The 16,231-nt window shown below is 47.4% G+C and overlaps 1 protein-coding gene across 5 annotated transcripts in view; it reads left to right on the top strand.

The window, feature by feature from the left end:
• Positions 1-16,231, top strand: part of MSRA (methionine sulfoxide reductase A) — a 286,825-nt gene that overhangs the window by 217,955 nt on the left and 52,639 nt on the right. Inside the window, exon 6 of one of the 5 annotated variants that reach the window (XM_069485082.1) lies at positions 9,678-9,772. The exons of the other annotated variants lie outside the window; for them this stretch is intronic. Within the exon in view, the coding sequence (XP_069341183.1) occupies positions 9,678-9,737 (60 nt within the window). The 3' untranslated portion in view covers positions 9,738-9,772. The remainder of the gene's footprint in view (positions 1-9,677; positions 9,773-16,231) is intronic. 5 annotated transcript variants of the gene reach the window in all.

Here is a 16,231-nt window from a genome sequence, read left to right as displayed (position 1 = left end):
AACGCTAATGTATTATTTTTACACATATTCACACAAAGGGTGCTGTGTGGTTTCAGGAATCCACAGAGTGTAACACCCAAGCACTTGTGATAGGGAAATTTTTTTTTAATACATTTTTTTTTTCATTTTCATTTCTATTTGGCTTCTTTGCAAAGTCATCAGTGGAAATTGCTGTGTGATAATTTCCCCCCTGGGTTCCAGACCAAACTCAACGCCCAGTGTGAATGGGGCAAGTGCGGCGGAGGAGGCAGTGCTGGGTGAACTAGTGAAGCTGTGCTCTTGTTTAAGGCGTAGCCCTTGCTGGGGTTCGGACTTTTGTTGTAGGTCCCTGAATTGTACCTTACATGATAAATAATGAGATTATGTTTATTCATGCATTAGACATAGGTTATTTTTTACCATTTTGTATGTATACGTATGTGTGTACATATTTGCTTAAAATCAGAGAATTTCTGGGCCAGGTTCAGGTAACTGAAGGGCCTTTGTAAGTAGTTTATCGTCTAGACTCAACATCGGCTGCAAATACATTTGGGAGCAAAATGGAAATTAATGTCTTTTTAAAGACAGGCTTAGAAATTCTAATCCAGTGAATTGCCTCCTTTCTCTGGTGGCAGAGCTGAGTCATACCTGGCCACTAGGCCCCTAGGCCACCATTCACAGGTACAGCCAAGGAAACAGGGTATAGACCACCAAAAACAAGACCAGCCAGTCCACACTGTGTTACGGTACAGGTTTCACAATTCAAATCACCCATGTTCAAAGGTAAATTTACAAACCCTTTGTGAGGTACATGCGCTGTCAACATGGGATCACTGTCCTTGGTACAACAGTAGCCCTGTGACGCTTTGTCACACTGAAGACATGTCCAAAAAGACTGTCTGCCATTAGTCCACAGAGAGCAAGTTAAGTCCATATATGTTGATTCATGTTCAAGTCGATTCCATTTTGCTTCTGGAAGTTGGTCAGTTTTTCTGATTATGATATTGCATATCGTTGAGTTTTCCTTGGTAGCATCGTCTGGTTCATGATTTTCCTTCTTGAGCCTTCTACTCCCCTTCTCCCAGGAGCCAGTGCCTCCCCAGGTCTCTGTCAGCCGTGCTGGGCTCACTGCAGCCTCCACCCAACTCGCCTGGGCGCAGCCATCTGCAGGAAAACATTATTAGAGCGTTATTAGTATGCAGCAAGATGCCCCTCTCTCTGCTAAATCATTTTGTAAAGTGGTCCTCACAAACGCACACATTCTTTGTTATGACAGCAGGGCTCCGTGTTTCTGATGCAAGACTAATGAGACTCGGAAGTAGAGAGGTAAATTAGGTGGCCCAGGAATGCAGGGGTTAGGGGAGTTGATAAAAGATAAGAGAAATGAACCTAAGGGACGATCAAAGAGCAGCAGCAGAAAAAATATATATATATCCTTAAGTAGGAGAAAAGGCAAATAGCATGCGTGAGGGATTAGGGCTAAGAGAGAAAACGTGAGCCGTTGTGTGCACATTGTGTATGCAGAGGGAGCCTAGACAGGCAGGCCTGGAGGAGGAAATAGAGCAGGAGGCGAAGGTGGTCAAGAATAATTGTGTTCTTTATGCTAAGTGAAATAAGCCAGGCACAGAAAGGCAAATACCACGTGATCTCACTCACATGTGGCACCTAAAGAAGTTAAAGTCACAGAAGTAGAGAGGAGAAAGACGGTTACCAGAGGCTGGGGAGGAGGGGGAAAGGCGAGTAGCCGATCAAGGGTGCAGAGTTCCAGACGGGCAGGAGGAAGAGGCTTGGAGATCTATTGCACAGCCCGTGACTGTAGTCAATAACGTATATTTCAGAATAACTGAGAGTGCATTTAAAGTGTCTCATCATAAAAAATGATGGGTAATGGAGATGGTGGATATGTTAATTAGCTCGATTTAACCATTCCACATTGTATACATACATCACAGCATCTCATTGGACCCCATGAATGTATACAATTGTGATTTGTCAATCAAAAATAATATTAACAATGAAAGAAATGTTTAAAAGAAGAACTGTGTTTGGGTGAAAAGAAAAACTGAATATTTTAGGATTGAAAAGGCACCGGGAAGAAGTCACACAGAAATTCTCCGAGAAGTGCTGCCTACATACTGAAAGTTTCTAACTCTCTGTAAGGGACTTTGTGGTGCTTTGGTGACTCATACAACTTTTTCTCTTTATAATGTCCTAATCTGCGAAGTGGAGCTGGCAACCCCTGCCCTGCTTGAGCACGTTGCAGGCTGCTGTGAGGGTCAAGGCAGATTATGAGCGTTCAGAGGATTGTCCTCAGAAAATGCTCTGCACATGTAAGGCTTTCGCCGAATCGGGGTTGTGGGGAGCAAGCAACAGGCAAGATTCCTGTCCTTGCCGAACTGCATTTTCTAACAGATGCAAGAGCCGGCATTTTACTCTTTTCTATTTTTGAATTCACTGGGGTTATTACCTTGTTCTTATGAACTGAGATGACTTGATTGCAGAGACGAAGTTCAGGGTGGCTGATAGGCGAAGATTCAGTTGATCTCCTCTCTGTCCCGTGCCTTTTCCAGCCCCGCAGCGACAGAGTGAAGCCGTAACTCACGGGCACTCACCCAGGGATGGCGTGTGAGCTGCGGTTTGTAAAATTCTTCCGTTACCGTCCCTTTCTTTGAGCATGGAGACAGGCCCTTTTCTGTCATTTTCCTGGCTAGCTGTTCTTCAGAAGGCAACTCACTCTTGAAATTAGAGTTGAGTTTGTATCATGAATTGCCCTAATTCATGATTCAGGTCCCACAGTGGCCACTTTTGGATTGCATCCATTTAGAAGGTGCCATATACAACACAGGTGAAATGAGTTCAATGCCCACCCTGTTCCTTGTGCTTAGGTTTCTTGTGTGTTGGTTTCCCCCTGTAATGCAGTGGGGTTTTCAGTGCAGGTTGTCTGGCAACTTAAGAGAGGGAGCCAGGGGACCCCTGTGGCCCGCCCCCCTGTGCTGTTCTCAGCCCCCAGCCCCCCAGGCCTCTGCTCTCCACCTCCTTCAAATCCTGATGGACCGGCCAGCAGCATCTGTGCTGGCTGGCTTGTGTGTGCCTATGATTATAGCAGCTGTCAATATGCCATTACCTGTCTCGTGTGGTGTGAGCATGAGTGGCCAGTAATGCTGTCACAAACTGGGAAAGAGACAGCACAGGGAATACGTGGCCACCGGAGCCCACGGGGCCGCAGCTGCCCACTCCCAGCAGAGCTCTGTGCGACTCTCCGTTCTCCTGAGCTGACCCCAAAGTGTCCGGCCTTATCCAGGTCAGTACCACCGGGTTGTTGAGCTGGATTTTGATGATCGAAAAATTTGTATCCCAACTCCACTCACTGTGGCAAGCCTGTGAGCCGTCAAATTGAGAATTATTATATGTGAGGATGGTAGGTTTCAATTCAAAAAGTGTTTACCAAGTACCTGCATGTTTTGGGGAAGAAATTTCAAAGATACCTATATGAACAACGAAAACCTAAACAGGTATGCATAACCACTAAAGCTTGTAAGAACATTTTGCATCAGCTTCTCTCTCTCTCTCTCTCTTCCTTAGTTTTGTAGAGATGGGGTCTCACTGTGTTGCCCAGGCTGGTCTCGAACTCCTGCCCTCCAGCGATCCTCCCTCCTCGGCCTCTCAAAGTGCTGGGATTACTAAGCGTGAGCCACCACACCCGGCTCGTTCTGCAGCAGCCTCTTTATTCACTCAGTCTCTACTTGTCTTCACATAAAGAGCAATTCTCTTGAGATAATAAAAATGTGTTTTCTTTGAGGAAAAAAATGGCCCTGAAAAGAAAGCCAACAGGTAGAGTGGTTAGGGAAAAGGCCCCCAAACATTGAAATTAGATTTTCTTCTGGTCATATCCCAATTTAGAGGCCAAGCCAGAAGTCAGCTATTCGTAGGGCTCTGCAGATTCCAAAACCCCTCCCAGACCTACTGAATTAGGATCCTTAGGGGTGGGACCAGGAAATGGGAAATTCTGATGCCAAGCTATGTTTGGGAACCTCAGGGTGGTAGGTTAGTACTTAGTCTTGGGTGTTAGACAGACTTAGTTACCTGTTTGAGCCTAGAGAATTAACTTAATCCCTCAGCCTCAGTTTCCTAACCTGTAAAATGGGTCAGTTGTGTGTACTTCAGAGGATTATTATGTAGAGTAAGTGAGATCATGTATATCAAGCCCCTGAGCTGCCATGGGAGTTGCTTTCCCTTCTCTCATACTCCCTCCATTCTGGCACATTCTGTTCAGTTTACAGTGAAGTCTGTAGTTCCATCAGCAGTTGGCATGAAGAGGCAAATGATTTGCCCAAGGGATTCGACATTAAACGCTGCTGTTCAGGAGGAGGGTGTGTGTCAGGACGGTGCTAACTAAGGCGCATTTATAACTGTTTCCTCCCAAAGCACTTCCTCCCTGACATAAGGGCTTTCGGGGGAGCCTTCTCCCACTGTCATCTCCTCAGCCCTGTGTTTCAGCCGGCGCTGCTGAATTCAGGGAGTTAAAGACGTCTGATTAGTAATCAGCTGTGCAAAAGCAAAGTGAAAGCACCGATCTTTTTGTTCTTAACTTCTGTTCTTCAGCGTTAGAGATTTTAGGTTCTTTTGTTCCCCTTGGTCTTGCAGGCATGACCGTGAGCAGCAATTCTCAGGTTTTTTGGCCTCAAGACCTCTTTAAACTAAAAGAACTATCGAGGACCCTAAGAAACTTTTGTGTATTATTTACCATATCAGAAATTAGACCAAGCACATATTCATTCCCTCAGCCATTAGTGAAGATGTTAGCACACTTCGTGGAGCTTCCAGAAAAGTCCCCTTGCACTCATGAGATAGTAAGAGTGAAAGAGGAAATATATCTTAGTATGATTATGAGAATAGTTGCGGACCCTGGAAAAGATCCGGGGGGCCCACAGGGGCCCCTGAGCCACACGGAACTGTTGGCCTTGAGGACACAGGTTATTCCACCATGTTGATCTGCCCCACAGGGAAGCACAGAAGTCAAAGCTGAGGGCATTGAGTCACCGGCCGACAGAGCTGGGAAAGGTTCCTAGGGAAGGCCTCAGAGCCCAGCCAAGTTCTCTGGTTTGCACACAAGGAACCTGAGCCCCAGAGAGGTGAAGCAATGTTACCAAGCTCACACAGCCCGGGTGCCAAACCGAGTTCATAACCTAGAGGTTCTGCCCACTGGGCTTGCCCCTATGTCTCAATTCAGTGGCTCGGGACTCAGGCTCAAGTGAAAGACGGCTTGGCTCCAATCCCAGCTCTGCTGCTCTGTGGCCTTGGGCAAGTTTCTTAACTTCTCTGGCCTCAGCTTTCTTATATATAAAATGTGGATAATAAAAAAATATGTGCTTCATAGGCTTGCTGGGAAATTCAATGAGATAATGTATGGGAAGGGAGTGGCATCTTGCATAAGCACCATACACACACAACACACACACACACACACACACACACATGCACACTCACTCCTGTTTTAACTTCACAATGAGCTCTTAGAGGAGTACATTTGTAGTATTGTATCAGTAACTACTCCCAGGAATTACTATTCATACCAGCTTTTCCCCATCTCGTGGTCTCAATTGTTCCTTCTCCAACAACCCTAGGGCTGGCTCAGCAACACAGCAGAGCGGGGGGATTCCAGGCTTCGCGGTGAGAACACCGTCTCCGTCTGCCTCCCCAACAGGCTGAAGGCAGAGCTGAGATCGGATATAATTAGCTTACATGTCAGACCCAACAATCCATGCTGTATGTCATGCAGGAGTGATCAGTGTTTTCAAGGTGGTATGAAGCCTCATAATGAGCCAACGAATAGTATTATTACAGTTGAATAAACTGCAGCATGATTTATGATGATTAAAATTTGTTTCTAGCATATGTTTGTCTTTTTCTTTTTTTCCCCCCCCCAAAGTGAAATGTATGCATCGGTAGCGCCATCCATTTGCAAATCGCATTCCCAAACCGCTCTTGAATCGTCTACTGATCAGTTCAAGGGAGAGCTTAGTGATGGTAGGTGACCCAGTTCTCTTTATTTGACACATGTAAATGTAACACTACGTTCATCTCAGGGTCCCTAGTGGCCCTCACACGCGAGTCAGTAGATTTCTGCTGCAAAATTTTTAACATTGTTAAAACAGTATACGTGAATTTGAAGACTTCACAAACAAGCAATGAAACAAATAACAGCAAAAGACAGATTTTTAAATAATATCCTATAAATAACTATAGGGGTTTTTTTTTTTTTTTTATATCTATGGGCTTTACTGTCTCGGATCCTATTTAGACATACGTGGGCATCAATGAATGAATGAATGGATTCATCCTCAGTCTTGCTGAGTGTCTCTCTTGGAGATACTGCTTGTGGCTTTATTTACCCAAAGATCACTTTGAAGATAGAACACTCTATAGTCCCAAATAGCAGCATCTTGCCTAGAACTGACATGTGATCATTATCTCTAAGCTGCAGGACTGGAGCTTCGTCCTCATGTCCAGGAGGTAGCACGTATCACCTGAAAGATAATGGCTTTGGGGTGACTGGGTTCTCATACTGTCCCTTGCACTAACAGCTGTGTGATGGAGGCAGGTGCCTTCACCTCTCTGGTCTTCCTCCCCCGGTGCAGTGATCTCTCAGCCCCCATCCACCTCTACTGCCAGGCTACAGAGTGCTGGTTGGCTCCCTCACCCTCATGCACACAGAGCCAGGTGTATCCTGGCTGAATATCCTGAATGAATGAACTATGCAACTGGTCTGTGCATCTAGACTAACCACATAGAAGACGAGTCTATCCTTAGATGGATTTGGGCTTGATGAATTCAAACCCGCAGGTGAGAGTTTGCTTATAAATCAGGAGCTGTATAGACAGAGTAGCAGAATAATTATGTGTCTGAACCATCCGTGTTTATTTAGCCCTTCCTTTTGTAGTTCTAGTAAATTGCTTTGTGTCTGAATATGTGCTGGGGTCCTCTTCCCAGGACTTTTTGTTTATTTATTTTTTTTTTTTTGAGGCATTTATGGGTAGCATAGCCAAATGCCTACTTCCCAACTTATATCCGGGGATAATTGGCTTCTCTTTAGTAGAAGTTCAGTTCACACTACCAAGGCACCTAAAATATTTATTTTCTTACTCATTAAAACTCTGCAGTCACATGTCATACTGGAAAGAGAGATAGGTTGGCAGAATTGGGGACCAAAATGTAGCTGGGATTCTCGAGGTACTGTGGGAAAGAAGGCGTGCTGAGGACAAGGTGCAGGGGTGTGCGGAACGGTCACGGAGACCAGCGTGGTGGAAAACAAGGGAATGCCCACCCTCCGCTCACGCCATCTGAAAAAGCCTCCCAGCTTGGTAGTTTGGTTCTTGGATTTCCGTATCTGATGAGGATAAAACAACTCAGAGAATGCCAGCACCGTGCAGAGCACCAGCCTAAGGAAAGGGAATCAAAAGAGTGCCTACAAAATCAGAATAATCATCTGCAATACATCGACTCGTTCTGCACCGTGATTAGATAATGCAAATTATACATGATAATCATAAATTAAGACAATTACTAATAAAACAGAATACATTTATTGTTTAAATTGCTGAAGTTTATATTTAGAAATTGCCTTTGGGAGCATCAACATTTATACTGCCAGCGATTCACCTTTGCTGTCAGCAGTAGCAAAGCAGCTATTTCAGATGGTTTTAATAACAATATGTGCTTCTCACGCGGCGAACTGGTTTTCTGCTGGGCTATGCTCCTCCCCGTCCTCCGGTTTCATCATCCTAGGCCTTTGTACCTACTGTTCCCTTTGCCTAGAATGTCTTTTCCTTTTTTATTCATGCTTCGGGATTTCATTAAAGCCCCGACTCTTCCAGGAGGCCACCCCAGCTCTCTCTGGCATCGCTTTCTCCTCTGCTACCGCGCGGGGTCCCGCACCTTTGCTCACGGACATCCGTGACCTCGTAACGCACTTGAGCACGGGTCCCTCTCCCGCTCTGTGGGCCGCCGCTGCCAACCTGCAAGATGGGGAGGACCCTGCCTGAGTTGTGTTTGTGAACTTCCTCCACCCAGTGCCTGCGGCCTGACCCTGATCGGAAAGCAGGAAATATTTATTTAATGAAATGGGACGCTAACAGTTTAGTTCTAAGAGAACGGCGTCTCCCCATGGCAGCTTGTTTAGCCCCTCGGGCCCCGCTGTCTTTAGTGTCTGTGACAGCTCACCCCAAGTTCTCTGCGTGAGGCTCATGGCGGCTAGAATGTTAGAGCCCCAGGGGACCTAGGGGCCTCCCCATGTTCCAGGCACACATTCCAGGGAGGTGAAGGCGCCTCACGAAAGTCACAGGTTCCTTTCCAGCTGCTGCTGAAGCTTAGGCTCTGCTCAGCCCCTGTAAGAAGCAACATGCACTCCCCAGGGTCAGCCCCTGGTTCGTGTTTCAGAGTTTCCATTCTCTAACGGGTCCATTCGGGGCCCGTCTCCTTTCTGTGTAAAATCCTTGGCCACAAACCAGTGACCTAGGAGTGGAATTGGGTCTGCAGTCTTCTTTTCTTCATTTAGAGTTTGGATTTTAACGCCTTTCAAAAAGGCATCCAGTTAGCTCTAGTCCCCACCCTTCGCCACAGACAGTTACTACCTCTTCGAAAAACCCTGTGTTTCACGCTCACAGCACTTCTCAGTGTGCACTGGCCGTGTTTCCAGTCTCCCACGGCCACACGCAGCCAGTGGTGACCGTGTTGGACGGTGCAGGTCAGATCCTTCTCCCAGAGCTCCTTTGCCGTCCTTGCTGGCTTCTGAGGGCGTTTGGATCTGAAACCTGTGTATGAGAAGGTCGTGTGAAGTCCTTCCTACTCGGACATCCAGCGAATCTTGTTAAGGTGAATTTCTGAGTTAAATGAGTCCAGAATCGTCATAGTTGTTTCATCGAATTAGAACTCACTTAGTGGTAGCTGTAATGTTTGGACCGGAACCAGACGGTGGCTCTCAAACTTGCAGGGTCGGATTTGCTGGCCTTTGGGCCGAGTGGGTGTGTAGCTCGTTCACCCTTTGTCTCTGGCCTGGGCACAGTGGCTCGTTGCCACGGCGGCCACACTCGATGGCAGCCCCAAGCAGACCAAGCCCCCGGTAGAATCACCCCCTGAGGCCTCCTGCTCCCTCCAGTTCTGAGGATCATTCCAGACTGTTGTAGCCATTTGCCATGCTCAGCCTGGCAGGGAAGGGGTAAGTGGTGAGTCTGGAGCAGCCAGAGGTCTTCTCGCTGCCCTGTCCTGCCTGTGGCATCCCTTCAGGTGACAAAGAATGTGCCACCACCCAAGACCATTCTTTCCTGTTCATTCTCTGTAGCTGCTTTAGAATTGGCTGGAAAGAGACCCTCATTTAGCTGCCTAAGCAGGAGAAGGCTGGAGTCAGGAGACATCCTGCCAGAGGCAACTCGAGATGCTTTGCTGGAAGCCTGTTCCTCGGTAGTGGATCCTGTCTCCAGGCACCTCCGTTCCAGGGGGAAAACAGTTCACCTTCTCTCGTTTGTGCTCGTCTTTACCAAACGACATCACGTAATGAACGGTGATGTGTTCTTCTTCTGCAAGTGACTTGTATGTGCACAGATGATCTCTGTAGAAAGCGAAAGGTTTCCGTGAACATCTGATACTTATAAGACATCTTTCTAGGGAAGGCTGCTGGGTGACTAAACTTCTTCCCCGTGTAGACAGTGCACCCTGTACGAATGAATACTTGTGGTCCAAGATTGTCACACGCGGGAAGATAACTGCACAGCAGCAGTTCTCCGAGTTTCGTGGACACGTGAGTCACCTGGGGATCTTGTTCAAATGCAGGTTCGGGTTCAGTCGGTCTGGGATGGGGCCCAGGTTGCCGTTCCTAATAAGCTCCTAGGAGAGACCCGGGTTTCCAGGCTGTGGGAACTTTTCTGCACCCGGGCTACCCAGCAGTCACGCTTAATGAGAAAAGAACCCGCGTGTGTGGCTGTTGGCTGTGTTGGGAGAGAGCTGAGGACCGAGCTGACTTATAAAGCCCCGGCTTTCGTGGTCATGAGCCGAATCGCTAAGATTTCTACATAAAACAGCAGAAAACACGGGAGTTTGCACAAGAAAAAAAGTGTGCTGTGTGCATGCAACAGCTTCCTGCTTCCTGACCCGTCACCGGGAGTCAGTTGGTTCTGTTTGCTGGTGCCGATGATCCGGAAAACACTCAGCCGAGCAAAGTGCTTTCATAGTTGGACAAGACAGAGCTCTTGTGCGGTGAACTTTTTCCTAAATCCTAAAATTGTTATACATAAAAGCATACAGATAAGAGGACATGAAAACAATATCTGAATGACCGTGTGCCCTGTGAAACACGCTTTTGCAGGTATGTAGAAGAGAAAATGTGGTGTTTGGAATGAGCTCTCCGTCGTGCTTTGGGTCTGCAAGTTCCGCCTGGGGCAGCGCGGGTGGCGGGTGGCGGGTGGGAGGAGGGAGGAGGGAGGAGGGAGAGCAGGACAGGCTGTCGCTGCTGTGCGGCTTACAGCGTGGAACTTTAATGTCGGTGACAACGAGCTGCGGCGCTGGCTTATCAATGTGTAGAAGATTGCAGCTGCAATTGCTGGTTAGTCTCTGTTCTTTTAACGCTTTCCTGAAGTGCCATTTTGTCTCAGTAAAATGCTCCCTAAAAATACTCAAATATTTTTAGTTGTAGAGTACAAATCAGATCGAGCTGCACATTTCCCTGGTGAGCAAAAGTGATGAGTTTGTGTTCATTAACTCGAGGCCATCTGCTGCAGACACGCTGCCGTCTGTGAATCAAACGTGCATCAAACTCCAGGGATCAGAAAGCGTGCCAGAGCCAGTGTTTTGGAGCGTCAACAACAACCAGGGGGAGAAAAAGGCCTCGACTATCTTTTTTCTTCTCTTTTTTAATAATCGGCCCCGCCTTGCAGTATATCAGAGCATCCCGCGCGGCTCAGCTGACGCGACGCGTTGCTCTCTCGGCGTTGCCATTCCGGACCGTCTTTGGGGTGCGCTTCTGCGGCTCCGGGTGGCGGGGGGAAGAGGAGGAGAGAGCATCCCGGTCCCTTTCCCTGCCTCCCCCTGTCGCTATGGGCCAGAGCTGCAGGCCTGCGTGTGCACCCACACGCGTTCTCACCGCGAGACAGAGACTCTGGGGCGAAGCGGTGCTCAGGTAGTTGACACGCTACGGAACATTCTCAGGAGATGCCTGCTCCAGATAGCCAGTTTGTAGGGGAGAGAGTGCTTCCTGCAGTCCTGCTAACGAAAAGCCACTCAGCGGCACCTAGCTTTCTGTTTAGCACACTCACCAAAATATACGTAAATACTGTAAAATAAATCGCTGCGCTGATCTGCTATGGACGGCCACCAGACCCCCCCGTGGAGTGCAGGGAGAAGGGCCCTGGGAGGCCTGGGGGGCTTCTTTGAGGTTCCTCCCACCTCTGAGTCTGGATTTGATACCCGGGGCTTGTGTTTGTGTGTTCGCAGCCCATCCACTGCAGAGCGGGGTAGCCGACCTGTCTGTGGTGAGATGCGGTTTCCTGGGCAGGCTCTGGACCGTCGTGTTAGCCCTGCAGTTCTCCGGAGGCCCTCGCGATGCTTAGTGGAAGAAGGGAGCGCAGGCTGGGCTGCGGACCGAGGGAAGGGCTGTCTCTCTCTGTCCCTGCACCCGCCCCCTGCGCCCCCTGCTAAGGTGCCAGGCAGACGACAGGGTTCCACTTGGAAAGTTCTTTTGAATCCCGCACAGGACAATAATAAACATAAACATAAACAGCTGTTTTTCCATTTCTTCTAACATGTAGGAAACTTCGTATTTCAGAAAATATAAAGAAAAAAGATGAAGCAAAGAACTTGAAAGGTGTAAACGACCTTCTTATGAAAGGGAAGCAGCGCTGGGAAGAGGGCTAAAATGCACCCTTTCTCTTTTTCCAATGGGCTACTTCTGAACGTGCGTGCTATTCGGTGCGCTGTGTGGCAGTACGCCTCATTGCAGCCTGCCGCCCCGGCTGCTGTCGCTGCTTTTCACGTTTGCTAATATGGTAAGTGTGACACAGCACTTTATTTGGTTTTACGTGTCTTTGATTAGCACTAGAGTTTAAATTTATTGTTTGGTTTTGTTTTGTTTTTAAACCCCGAAGGAAGATTTTCTGTGCTTAGGAAAGCTCATCTTGTAGAATGCAGAGAAGTGAGCCCACGGAAGGTCTTGTTACACCATTAGCTGAATTATATGGCATTTGTTTTGGACTTTAAGTTGGTGGAATCCACATTGTTTGCAAGACCCAGCTGTAGCAAGAGCACAGCCTAAGCACGGTGTGAGGACCTGCAGCAAGAGTGACAGAATAGGATGGGTTTTTAAGGAGCTTTCTGGCAGAATAGAATTTTGTTTTAATTTTTGACTATACAATTGATGTATGTTTATTGTAGAAAACACATAAGCAAAAAGAAGAGAATAAAAAATTGTGTTTACTAATCATATTTGTAAACATTTTGGTATATACGCTTCTTTTCTCTATGGGCATAAACACCTTAGACAATAGAATCATAGTATAGCTACATGCTGTTTCATAATAGGCATTTTCTGATCAATATTTCATGAATATCTTATTATACCACTAGATGAAATTTTACTATATTATTTTCATCACTACATAGTTTCCATTGAATGGATATACCATAATTTATTTAACCGATCCAGTATTGTTTGGTTGAGTTGCTTCCAATATTTCCCCACCATAAACGCTGCTGCGCTGAGCATACTTGTAGCTGAATCTTTTCGTGCATTCACGATTAGTTCCCTAGAATAAGTTCCCAGAAGAGGAATGGCTGCGTCCATGGGCATGCAGACTTTTATGACTTTTGACACGTGCGTGTCAGTAGCATGATGTCCTCTCCTCGCTGTGGCATTTAACACGCTGTATGGTCACTGTTTATGTATTGTCCTCCTCTTGAATCTTTACTGTGTCAGCGCCAGGGTTGTGTGTACCTCCTCATCGAAACCGACAACCCAGAGATACCCCCAGCCCCTCCAGTGCCACCTGTCCCTGCCCAGCCTCGTTCCTGGCACAGAGCTAACGGCAGCTTGCGTGCAAGTGCTGAGCACTGATGCATGTTTGCAAAGAGACAGCGGCCAGGGATGGACGGCGAGAAGCATGGAGAGAGTCGCTGTCGGAGACTCCTGGGTTCGGGTACGAGCCTTATCACCAATGGATGGCGGAGCTGCCAGACCTGCCCTCGCTTCTCTGCGTCTCGATTTCCCAACCAAACTCATGAGCTCATTAAAAAGGATGATCTGTCTGAGGGCGTTTCTGGACCTGGAGGCTTCTGAGTCATGTGGAAGGAACAGAAAAAGCCGGCTGGCTTGGGTGGTGAGCTGTGTCAAAGAAAACGAAACCGCAGTGAGGGTGGAGGAGTGGGCTCACCTAGGGGACGAATTTCTTCAGTGCATCAATGACAAGGGAAGGGCCTGGACTGCAGCAGGACGGTCACTCTGTGGGAGAGGGACAGTCAGGGTGGCTCTTGGAGAGAGGCAGCATCCGAACGTCCTGGCTGGCTGGACTCCAGCCCCAGACAGCAGATGGGCACCCGCACGGGGCAGACGACTGGGGGTGGTCCGGGAGAGGGGCTCCAGAAGCAGGCAGTGGTCAGAGGGCTAGCCGGGCAGATGGCCTGCGCCAGGGAGGCCCAGCAGTCAAGGGACCAGGGTTCGGAGTGGCACCTTGGAGAGTCCTTGGAGACGTGGACGTGACAGGGCATGACCTTGTTTCATAGGGACGAGGGTCCTAGAGTCTTGGCAAGAGGAAAACTGGTATCCAGCGTTAAAACTAGGATTTGAGAAAGGGGCTTGTTCCCAAGGAACCTCACAGGAGCCCAGACGCTCTGCGGTACCACAGCCAGGACGGGACCAGCAGCCCAGACGGCCAAGCTGTTGACCCGAAGCCCCTTTGTTCGTCTGGGGAGCTGGGATCAGGTCGGCCGCGCCGTGAAGGTTGGTGGCTGCGGAGTCGGGGGTCTGGACATTCACTGCTACTAACTCTTTAGTTGGCAGCCTTGTCCCTTGGCTTTTGTCTAGAGCTTGAAGTACTCAGTTGTAAAACTGATCCCTGGGGGAATTTTTAAGTTTGTTTTCATCTTTGTAAAAGCAGCAGTAAGCAAACACGAAGCTCAGTGACTTGGGGTAAGGCAAACACCCTTGTTGCCACCGAACTTTGCCGGTCACCTCAAGAGCCCCCCTCCCTGTGCCCCACCCTCATCCTTCCCAGCTGTCATGGCAGCTTCTTACATGCATTTCTTTATGGATTTGTCACCTAAACGTGTGCTGGGGACCAAATGTTTGTGTCCCCCTCAAATTTATATGTTGGAATCTTCACCCCGTGGTGGGCCTTTGGTAGATTAGGTCATGAGGTCATCAGCCCTCACAAAGAGGATTAGCACCCTTATAAAAGAGGCCTGAGCAAGACCCCTCATCCCTTCCGCCATGCCAGGACACGGCGAGATGGCACCATCTGTGAACCAGGAAGCAGGCCCTCCCCAGACACCAAATCCACCTTGATTCTGGACTTCCCGGTCTCCAGAACCGTGAGAAATAGATTTCTGTTGTGTGTGAGATGCCCAGCCTATGGTATTTTGTTACAGCAGCCGGAACAGACTAAAGCAGTGTGCATTCCTCACTGCTATTTTTGAGTCCCGCCCAGTTTTAAAAAGATGATGTGTCCTTGAAGCCTCCCTCAAGACCTGCAGCTTCCCTGCCATCCCTTGCTTCTCCCTACAGCTTTTTCTGGGGGAGGACTCCGGCGTTCTTCATCTGCAGTTTCCTGCAAGCCTGTGTACTGTGGCGCAGTTACTCTGTCTTTTGTGTTTCCTGCACATTGGCAGCTGCACCCAGAGGCACGGCCAGACTCAAGTTCAATCTCTTTGTCAAAGTCGTGGTGCTTTTCGTCAGGAAGCACATAGCGTGAGCGTTTTGCTCCTTCTGCACGTTAACAGCCAGGGCTGCTCGACGCCTGGACCCATCACTTCACCGAGGTGTGCTTCACTCCGCTGCAAAACACTGTCCTCCTAACTCTGTAATTTTGCTTTCATTTATTAGCGGCGATGATTTTTTTCAGAAGAAGCTTCCATCCGTTTTCTATCTGATTACTCAGTAATACGGTTCTTACAGGAAAGGCAGAATAAATGTTTAATGCCTCCCTTTTTATATAGCTACTTTTCAGGATAATGAATTGGTTTCCTGTCATCCTTAAGAGGTAACCAGCTAGGCCTTTTGAAATGATATTATATACTCATGGATTTACACATATTTGATGGGTTTCAATCCAATGCAAGTATTATGTTTATTGAAACTAATATTTTCCCATCTTTGGCCAATGGGAACTTCTTCAAATTTTCTCCAGGGTCCTTTTGCCGTGACTTCAGGAGTTTTTGTATCTTGCTTACTATCTGGTATGGGAAGATACTCCAGGCTTATGTTGTCTGGTTCTTGCTCTAGACCTAGAATCAGCCATTTCTCCAAGAAATCTGGTTTCTTCTAATTGGAAAAGGTATTTCAAGACCACAATCTGGGCACTACGGACACACCTTGCTACTGGGTTTGTCTTTGTTTCTAATATTTCAGTGGACAGAATGTACACAGGTGTACTTTGTGTGTGAATGTGTGTGATGTCAAATACTTTGTGAGTTCAAACTGATCTTTCAGACTCAGCATCAGAACTGTATTGTTTTTACAGTTTTTTTAATATTATGTTTATATTACAGTACTTTTATATTGTGTTTGTACCTCCTTTCTTCCAGCCAAGAATCCTGGCTCTTAAAGACAGAATTAGAATTAGAATATCCCCTAAATATTACAATAGTCTCAGAATAACAATAATAGCAATGCTCCCACCATCAGTGCTAAGTACTGAAAACAATTAAACACTTTTTTACCTCCCTAGTCCCTTACCCACTCCCAATTTTTATGGTTGTGCTGTATTTGCACTATTGGCTCGTATAGCCAATACATACTGTCACCTGAATCCGCATTTTCTTAGTTATGCAGGTAGCTGTATATTTAATACTCACTGTCCTTACGCTGATGCAAGCTTAGTCATTTTGGTTGTCTGAAGTTAATTCTCTAGTAGATTCCCTAGTAAGTGTTCATCTCACAGAAACAGTATGTTCCGAATCCTTGCATGTCGATCACTGTTTTGTGCCCTTCACACTTGAAGTCAGTTGTGCTGGATATAAAACCCTTAACTCACACTTTTTTCTTAAGGATGATAAA

The sequence above is a fragment of the Eulemur rufifrons genome, chromosome 12, assembly GCF_041146395.1.
Source record: "Eulemur rufifrons isolate Redbay chromosome 12, OSU_ERuf_1, whole genome shotgun sequence".
Classification (NCBI taxonomy): Eukaryota; Metazoa; Chordata; class Mammalia; order Primates; family Lemuridae; genus Eulemur; species Eulemur rufifrons.
This window is presented reverse-complemented; position numbering and strand designations above follow the sequence as displayed.